We start from the raw sequence: 10,360 nt of genomic DNA, 5'->3' as shown, positions 1-10,360 counted from the left end.
CCTTTTCGTTTAAATGTCTATTTATTGTAAACAGGCCAGAAGTGTCAAATAAAAAAAGATAACTATTTTTATATTTAGATAGAAACACGGCATTCATGAATGGTTGGAGTTTGATTCCAAAAATATTTTTTGTACACTAACGATACAAATATATAAGAAATGTCAGTACAGGTGACTCATTAATTCTGTAACTCAGGATCTGTGTTACTGAACTACTGGGTGTTACAGTACAGTGTTACACATCTCTGTCCAACCTTTTTTGGGGGAACGGGGATTTGTATTCATCAAAACCCTCATTACAAGCGCCGTCGTTTTATGGCCCCGCGGGCAGTGACTTTTTAACATTACTATATAAGATTTTTTACTTTTAAAGCCTTTGATATGCTAGAGAATAATATTAACCACAGTCACATTTGCTAAAGTGTAACTAAGCATTACATAAAATATATAATCTCTTATCAAAACTAATGGTGTTGCCATGTCAATGCCATGATTAATAATTGCATAATTGAATGTTAGAGTTAAAAGATATTATTTTTATGGTATTATTACACGTGTAAATAAGTCTGCATGAGGCAGGCGAGCGGAAAGTTATTAAAATAAATAACCGTGCGAAAAGGCATATTATTATGTACTGAAGTTTTTATAGATTTCTTATTGAAGCTAAATAGAAGTCTTAAGCCAATTTCATAACTGTTACATATTTTTCGCTAATATTTTTTGATCGTCTGGTAATGGTGAGTTGTGTTGTCATTATTAATGTTTTAAGCGTATCTTGAGCTTGTTAGCATAGATGACTTATTAAAAATAGATGAATATAAACACTTAATGTCCAAATTATAGTCCACCCCATCTTGCTACCATTATTTAAACGTCACGAGGTGAGGTGTGTAGATTGAAAATGTACTTCAGTAGTTCTGAATTTACACAAGGTAATTGCTTAATTCAGTATAATGTAAGAAATGAATGTACTTAGTGAAACTCCTTGGTTTTAGCACTGTTTTACAAAATGTAAATGATAAAATATTTTCAGTTTTCTAAATTACCACATTTTAGCCCAACATGAGGTGTTTCTCATATATTTTACATACTTTTAGCCGTATTTTTGATAATTTGCATATAAATCGAGAGTTGTAATACATGCTACTCTATATAATTCTTGATTCATAGCTTTCATTATGTACAATCATGGATAGTTGGTGCACAGGAATAATTGTAATTCATTCCAGTCTCTCATTCTGTTATTATCATGATGGTCATAGGAACGCGATACATAAAGTTTCTCATTTTCTTATTTGTCTTTTATAGGTTAGCTAGCTTTCTTCATAAGTTATTACAATTGCATAGAGTTGTCAGATTTTTATATTGCCATTTTGTTACTCAGTAATGCTTACTTCCAGGAAAGTATTTAGACCGTATCTGGAAGTATGTTTCGTGTAACAAATACTTATTACGGATGCAAATACATATGTCGAAAGTTTGATAATAATAACGACACCAAAATGTTTTTATCGATATTAAACTAATGCTGATTCAATATTACCAACCTAAATATCGATATAGAAAATTTTAGCTTTCTACGAATAAAATATCCAGATAGTCAAATTATGATGATAATCTTTGAAGTTTGTACGCGAAAATCGATAATATCGCATTCAAATTTTCGATATCGGTTATCGATATTTTTGACATTCGTTATAAATATCGATAAATTCACTAATTTGCATCCCTAATACCGATAAATTCACTAATTTGCATCCCTAATACCGATCTATTGATTAAATATGAACAGATTGGTAGAATATAATTAAGCAAGCGCCGTCAATAGCTTTATAAGAGTAGCAACAAATTGTTGGGTTTTGCAAGATGTCACTAAAATAATGAGATATTTGCTTTGATACAAGCGAATATTTTATTTATTCAATGGTCGTAGAATATGTCACCGACGGCATCTGTGATGCGCCAATGTTTGTAGCTACGTTTAATTAGCTCATTATGATAGCAGCATTTATATTATTTACTTACAGTGTGTTTATATTGTAGTAAAATTCATGTAACTTTATTTGAGCATAAACAAAAAAGATTATATCGTTAATTAGCAGTGATTCAACTTAATATTTTGTTCTGCTATAGTTATACAGTGTACATTCATTGGTCTGATAAGTTGCGATGGACAATGATAAATTATCAATGATAATTATAGGACTTGGAGTTTTTTTTCAAAAATAATTCTGATATTTAAATTTCATTATTACAGCTATTGTTATACAGTTGAACACAAATACCCGACATACCAAAATACTCTGATTAAGTCTGGGTATTCATTGTTACATAATCTACGGTTGTGGTGAAGATTATTTAGGTTTTACAATAAAAACTACGTATAAAAATTTACTTAAACAGTGTCGTAATTATACCGCGGGCTCCTAAGAAATTTTTGTTCACGAATACTTAGTGATTTTTTGGTCGTGGCGACCTTTTTTTCTTGCAAATTTTTACACATATTGGTCACTTTTAAGCTCGCAACGTCTCGGGTCATTTTGCCAGTCTTGCCACCCTATAGTTACGCTCCTGTTTTAAAGTATAATATCTGTATAACCTTGCAGCAAAATATGCTACTCTGTTGTTTCAAATAAATTCACTGGGGTATTTGTGTTCGTGATATCTAAAGAAATGTAATTACATTGTATTGATGTGTGGTACTTGCCACACCCAAACTTTGTTAAAAATCTGTTTTGATATTAATTATAAAATTTCTACAGGTGATCGTAGAGTAACAGCATCGGGAATTTTTAGTTCAGGTTCGTATCTTAATATATACAATATACATACACATATATGCCTCATGCAACTAGATTTAAGTATAGTCATTTTTTGTGTTTCATACCACACATAATATAAAAGTAATGATGTTAAAATAAAAGTCTAGTTAATTAGTAGAGTGTGGTGGTATTTAAATAATAAAAAAATTAAGTACTGTATAATGTACATTACTGAAATTCTAAACATTATATTACATTCCATACATAGTATGATGATTTTATATATTTTTGTCTTCTTTTCCCGACTGATGCATAATGATGTATCCATTTATTTATCTGATTTTTGATATCATTAATCTAATTATTTATTATGAAGGACTATGTCTAAGACTATGTTTTTTTTGTTACAGATAACGCGGAAGAGATGTTGTTCAATAAGTATTAATTGTTATTAATTTATTAAGTTAGAAAGTACACATTTTTTGTTAATTTCTAAAGCGGTTTATTTATACACAATGTTCAGACCATCCGTAAATTAAAGAAATAAAAATGTTTAAAGCAGAAATTTGTTGTTTCATTATTATATAAAAAACATTTAATTTCATTAATATTATATTTGCAAGTGTGTAACTTTTTAAACAATTTTCATTCTTAGTATTTTAATAAGGAAATAATATTAACAATATTAATAAATATGGAAATTTTATATTTAGGCATAACCAAACCTGATCAAGTAAAACTTTACAAATATGGGAAATAAATTGCAAAAATATTTTTTTTTATCATAATTATCTACGTAAGTTGTCAATCATCTTCATTCTTCCATTACAAATTTAGATTCATTTCGGGTACGCAGGTAATAGTCGCCCTTACAGTCTGTAGCGGGATATCCCATGTACCGTGAATTATTTTTACATTCATTGCCTTCCAGTTGCCAGTCTTGGCAAGGGTAAGCGACGAAGCCTCCAGAGTCATACTCGATGGACTCCTCGAAGTACAGGCATGCACGACCGTGGCTACAACCTTCTGTAATTTTAATATCTTATTTTAATAATTAGGTACCACAACTTCACGACTCCTCGCGCATTCATTTGATATTAATGGAATTGGCTTTGCATTAATACACTATTTTATCTGGCATTACGTTAGTATGGGGGTATTTTTAACCGACTTCAAAAAGGAGGTGGTTATCAATTCGGCCGGTATCTTTTTTTTTTTCTATGTATGTACACGAATTACTCCGCCGTTAGTGGACTGATTTTAATAATTCTTTTTTTATTGTGTGGAGACGAGCTGGAAGTTGGTCCCATTTAAATATGGTTAGGATCCATCGATGGGTTCTGGAGAAAATGAGGGGAACTCCTCCACCCATGTAAATATAACAGTCATAACTTCGCCGTTTATGAACCTATTTTAATGCCTTTAATTTCGTGTGTGGACAATTGCTACAAGTTGGTCCCATTTAAATATGATGAGAATCAGAGTGGGTTGTGGAGACAAAATATATAACTCCTCGACCGATAGGTATAATTGAGTTTTGTTTGAAGATATTTGGTGTAGGTTCTAATGAAATTGCAAAACCAGTTTATCATTGACTATTTAAGGGTCTGATAATGTGGCTCGGAGTCAAAATATGTAACTCCTCAACCGATGGGAATAATTGAGTTGTGTTTGAAGATATTTGGTGTAGGTTCTAATGAAATTATAAACCCAGTTCATCATTGACTATTTAAGGGTCTGATAATGTGGCTCGGAGACAAAATATGTTACTCCTCAACCGATGGGAATAATAGAGTTGTGTTTGAAGATATTTGGTGTAGGTTCTAATGAAATTGCGAAGCCAGTTCATCATTGACTATTTAAGGGTCTGATAATGTGGCTCGGAGACAAAATATGTAACTCCTCAACCCATTGGAATAATTGAGTTGTGTTTGAAGATATTTGGTGTAGGTTCTAATGAAATTGCAAAGCCAGTTCATCATTGACTATTTAGTTAGGTTAGGTTGGAACATATAAGACAATATAAAACTAAGCGAGCAAGGCGCGGTAGCGCCCTGCGAGCGGGCGGTTCCAATCAATGTAAATTCAGACCTTACCTTAATTCATGATCACGTCTATACAAATTTATATTGTATTAATATAAATGTTATTATGTCATCACTAAAAAGGGTGAAAAACATTTTTTAGCAAATTTTTTTTAAGAGATGCCATAATAGAGTGATACACATACGAATTTTTTCAAGAATCCCTTCACAGCCTGGTTGAGGTGATCTACCATTATTTGGGTAAAAGTCTGCATGGCCGTGACTTTCTTTGTACCCCAAAATTCCACCGCAACTATGTATAATATCGACGAATTCTGCATCACTTTGTTCCAAGCGAAAGTCTGGTGGCATCAAAGGTACTTCGAAGAGAGGACGAGCAGGATCTAAGCCTGGTTATAGAATATAAATTCGTATATAATTAATAAAAAAATATAGGAGCTATTTAACTTTGTCTTTAATTTTATTATAGGAGTTTATTCTCTCCTTAGAGAAAACACCTTCGAAACTAACAGGTCTTCATCTATAGAGGTTTCTCAAATGTACAGGTAGAGTAAGAAGCCCCGTGGTACTTAAACCTGTATTTTGTCTATTTAAATAATAATTTACTACATAATGTAATCCAGCCACTTGCCAGTGATTCTTTGAATCTTTTGATTTGAAAACATTCCAGTGTATCCCATTACGTGTGCTCCCAAACTATGTCCCACCAAATACATGTCTTTTCCTTCTATGTTGTAAGATCCCGTGATAGCATCGAGTAATTTTGCCAATTTCTTTCCAACATATCTAGTGCTTAATGCTGCCCAGGGGTAAGCTGGAGTCTTAGATATTTCGCTCCAATCCACTGTAATGACGTTCATGTCGGTCTTCCTTAAAAGAGAATCTTTGATAGCCTGTATCCATCTTGTCTTGTCATCTGAGAGCCATCCATGTGTCACGGCGACTAGAGGTTTCAAGTCTTCCAAATAGACACTGTCGAATTTTGTGTTTGAGTCTGGTACTGTAAGCATCTCAGGCTTGTCGGAGTTGTTCCTAAAATAATGATTTAAATGTCGAATTAAATGTGTGATTCATATGTGTGTCATAATGTAAAGATATCCTCCTGTCCACACCCATGTTGACGAGAGCTTATTTTGAAGCAATTTGGATTGGTTGCTGGCTGGGCGGTTCGAGCTCCCACTCTTGCCGCCCGCAACCCCGGAAGCCCCCCTTTTAGTCGTCTCTTACGACAGGCAAGGGATACCTTAGCCCTATTTTGGTCCCGAAACTACAGGGACTTTTAAGGCAACCCAACCAACCCAAAAATAATAATTTATTTAATTGCGTATTTTTGCTATTAAGTACTTATTCATGTCAGTCTTGTTGCAGTAATATCAAAGTTACGAGTAACTTAAAAAATAAAAACTGAAAATAAGTTGATACCTTGTAAACAAAGAAAAATAAGCGTCTCCGAAAGTCATGTCGTCGATGCTGCTTGGTAGCGTGGAAAAGTTCATGATATGCGGAATGCCAGCGTCGTCTATGAAATATAGCCACTCTGATTCGCACTCTGGCTCATTATTAATAGCTAATATATCCATGTTCCATATACCTGTAGTTGAATATTAGTTTCTTTTCTGTTCGTAACTCATGCAAATTATTGTAAAGAAATGAATACGAACATTAAGTTGCACGAAAATTTTATTATAATTAGAAAGTAAATTCAGATTTTTTAAATTCGTGTAATGCCTTTTTTGAATTGGGAAAATAAATACGTCTGTAATATTGCTGTTAATTTAAGTAAATAGGCAGGCACACTATTATATAACTTTTCTATTTATTGTATAAATATATTGAATATGTATCAGTGCTTATTCTTACCAAAAAAGTGTATAGCAAATACAAATAATCGACCAAAGCTGGTCATGTTGTTACTTAATTACTTAAAAGCTTCAACGCGTGTGAATTGTCTTATGCTCTAATAAGTTATGCTTATGAGAAGGTAGGCTATGCAACCTTTGTGTGTACTATATCGATTATCACGAAATAACTTCCGTTAGGAAACACCTAGTTAACGAAAATGACATGTAAGAAGCGAAATGTATGATAGTCTCGTGATAAATGTGTTGGGTATATACAAAAAAATTAAGTGTCTTCAGTAGTGGCGGTCCTTGCAAAAAATTTAAATGGTGCGACATCTCATAGTGGTACCCCCTAAAACACAAATACCTAGTAAATATTTCTATAGTGTTGCAAAGTAGTCAAATCTTGAAAGTTAATTTCAATCTATTTCTATACTATCATTTCGAAGCAAAACGGTAATATGTATGTGTCAGCCAATTAGCTTAAGTAGCCGTTCAATTAACAGCCTAGCCTTCTCACTAGGTAAATGGTGGCGCTCGGGTGTTTTAGCGTCCCTCGTATTACAGCGCCCGATGCGGTGGCACCGCTTGGGGCTGCCTCTGGTCTTCAATTCTCAAAATAAAAATGCCTTTTAAATATTTGTAAGGTCTGAACATAAAAGATAGTTTTAGTCCCTTTCGTTATGATACTACTATTCTATCTATTTCTAGCAGCCGTGTAGCTTTGCTGTTTTAGTTTGATTTGCTGTACTTTAGTATTATTACCTACTTTATCTTCAGGAGTAGCAACACTGATTTCTAAGCAGGATTTCTTTACATAAAACCAGAACACGTTCAATAATAAGACAGATATAGAGAAACATAATATACTTTATTATGTATTTGTTTTGTCATTTTATAACAAAATTGTATAATTACGTTCCAGTGAATGGGTAGGTCATTAAATAAGACTCAAATTAAATCATAGCAACGTTATTGTATTTTTATTCTTTTGAATTGAATTCTTTGTGTGCTTACACAGTAAACACTGATCTCAACACTTACAACTAAAAATATTCTATAAATGAAATAAAAGATTCCGAGTTATAAAAATGTGGGCTTGTGCAATTCAATTGTTCTCAATTAAGGCGAAAACCTAGGTATCGTGGTTTCACTGGAGTTACATTAAGGTGCTAGGTACGAAACCTCTCGAATATTCATTACTTATTGTGCTCAGATATTGTGCATTATGCCTTAAGTTTTTAAGATTGGGTGCCCCTGTTTCACCGCATTACATTTTGCCAATGTGCACATAACATATCATTTACATACGTCCCTTTATACAAACTGATATTATATACGATTTAGTTACATTATTCTAATATATTGCTATCTTTTTCATATTAGTCTATAGAAAATGTCGTACGACTTTGGAAGTGCATTATTATCTTAATTTTGCATTGCAATTAGAAATCAATAGTTTCAAAAAAGTGCCACTAGAGGCCACTAGACAATAAATAAACGGCGGTGGTCAGTTACATTCAAATAATAGGTATGCACCAATTTTAATTCAAGGAAATCATGAAAAAATCTTCAACGCTTAAATATTATTTTAGAGCTTAAAAGGAAGTTCAAATTTTAATGGAAAAAGACTAGATATCACATGGTTTGAGCTATATATCTATCTTGCCTCTTACTTTTGTACATAAAACAAACAAATAATATAGCACGTTGCATCAGCTTCTTTACAATAAAAATATGGTTTGCGGGCGATAATTTAACAATAAGAGTTTACAAATAACATACTTAGATTTACAAATTTTACTGTTTAAAGTCATTACAAAACAAATCATAACAACGAGTGTCTTTAATGTTATCTTTATAATTTATACCATGTGCTATTAACAAAAAGTGTTAACAAATTCAAATAACAATATCGTTATATCAAAAGTTATCTAATAAAAATTATATTACTTATGGTACCTACGCTGTGATATGCAAACTCCGGGGTCTGTAAATTAATATTTTTTCTATTCAAAATATAAAAATCGTAAATCAATGTTACATAGTAAAATTGTATTAGGTGCAGACAGGTAGGCGCAAAATGTGCTTAGATAGATACGTTTTTGTCATTATTTTAAAAATTGGTGGTCGTTTAAGGCTTTCCTGTCTTAGATAGGTAAATAGGATCTTAAATTACTATTACTATGGTACTATAAAACACTTATTTTGCGCCTCTCTGTGAACTAAGTAATATGAAATTGTTTATAACACGATATTCCTTGAGATTCAGTAGGTACGAATGTAAATATGTCTTGCAATTCGCACTAAATAAAAATTTATACAACACGTCCATGATTCGACATTTACGAATAATTTTACAGTTGGTCAGTCGAAAAAATTGAGCATACAATATTTTAACATAATTATAATTAATTACATTTGAATAATGGATAATTTATTGCACAAATTGTTCACACTAACGATCTAATAATGTAACGCTATGGCGGGAATTATCTAGAAAACGTATTGAAAATAAATTAAGAATATCTATTGTTTTATTACCACAGCTTAATTCTATTCGAACTATATTCACCGGCAGTGAAATGATGCACTTGCTGTCTTAGCGTTTTTGTATTATCCGACACCGTATCAGTATCGTGCCTATGCAAAATTTGCATTTCATCTTCATTTCTTGTTATTATAAACAATTGTAGAGACGAATTTAATCCTGAAAATATAAAAGTAGCTGTGGTTTTACGGATTTCAATGTAACGACTCTTATCTATAATTATTTCCGGAAGTTATACTTCCGGAAATAATTATACCGTTAACGTAGTATAACGTTTACATACATATGTATATGTATACTCACACATTTTTATGCGTTACTTTTAGTTATAGGCAATATAGAGCAAAATGAGTATATCGCGATTCAACTTAATTTATTATAGATATCACAAAGATAACGAGCATTGTGTAATATTTTAATTTATATTTCGATTATAACAGGTTAGATATAAAAATTAGATACCTTTTACACGTATACACCACAATGACTTCCTATGTAATTGTATTGATACACATAAAAATGAATGACACATGAATATTGTTCTCAATCAAGAAGGTACTAGCTCTGTTTTTTTTCATTAGAGTTAGCTGCGTTTGTAGTTGGAATCGTGTCGCACGATGTGTAGATGGCACGATGTCGTGTCGGATAATATGAAAACGCTCTTAGACAAGACAAAACGTTCACGCAATAACGTTGTCGTCAGTACCATACGCTGTCATGCACGCCAATATAACTACATCTTACCATACCTACCTATCTATTTGTAATGAATAATTTATCCTCAATTTCTTTAAAGCGTACATTTTATCCTTACTTTAGGAGGTTCTTAATCAGACATTGCGTTTGGAATTAATTCCATAACATTTTCTGATTAAAAAATGATAAAATAGATTCAAAATTACGCAATAATGCGTCTTGCATTGTCATGTTCACGTCTCGTACTGGTAGTGCTCTTACAATAACTAAACCTTTGATTATATATTGATATATAATCAAAGAACTAAAAACAGTCTTTGAGTTGACTGGTCAACTTAACAATACGTATTTTAATAGGTGGGATTGTGTAAGAAATCGTTAAACAAAATGTTGATTTTGTGTTGCTAAACGATGGATGTTCGAACGAAAATCTCTTTAATTAAAGAGATTTTGTTCAATATCCAT

The 10,360-nt window shown here is 32.1% G+C and overlaps 1 protein-coding gene and 1 long non-coding RNA gene across 2 annotated transcripts; one reads left to right on the top strand and one right to left on the bottom strand.

Annotated features, from left to right (window-relative positions):
- The first annotated feature begins 83 nt into the window (after positions 1–83).
- Positions 84–3,327, top strand: LOC140749877 (uncharacterized). The gene is made up of 2 exons (XR_012103135.1): positions 84–2,801; positions 3,173–3,327. It is a non-coding gene; the product is annotated as an uncharacterized LOC140749877 (long non-coding RNA).
- Positions 3,328–3,520: 193 nt separating this feature from the next.
- LOC140749876 (lipase member H) lies at positions 3,521–6,368 on the bottom strand. Its single transcript, XM_073083111.1, has 4 exons — positions 6,230–6,368; positions 5,442–5,839; positions 4,993–5,199; positions 3,521–3,788 (listed from the first exon to the last, which is right to left on the bottom strand). Exons 1-4 carry the CDS (start codon positions 6,301–6,303, stop codon positions 3,577–3,579), a joined length of 891 nt encoding a protein of 296 aa, XP_072939212.1. The 5' UTR covers positions 6,304–6,368; the 3' UTR covers positions 3,521–3,576.
- Positions 6,369–10,360: the final 3,992 nt, after the last annotated feature.

The sequence above is a fragment of the Epargyreus clarus genome, unplaced genomic scaffold (genome assembly GCF_041222505.1).
Source record: "Epargyreus clarus isolate Ecla_fem2 unplaced genomic scaffold, WU_Ecla_fem_2.2 ptg000018l, whole genome shotgun sequence".
Classification (NCBI taxonomy): Eukaryota; Metazoa; Arthropoda; class Insecta; order Lepidoptera; family Hesperiidae; genus Epargyreus; species Epargyreus clarus.
Note: the sequence above shows the minus strand (reverse complement) of the source record. Positions and strands in the feature narration are given on the sequence as shown.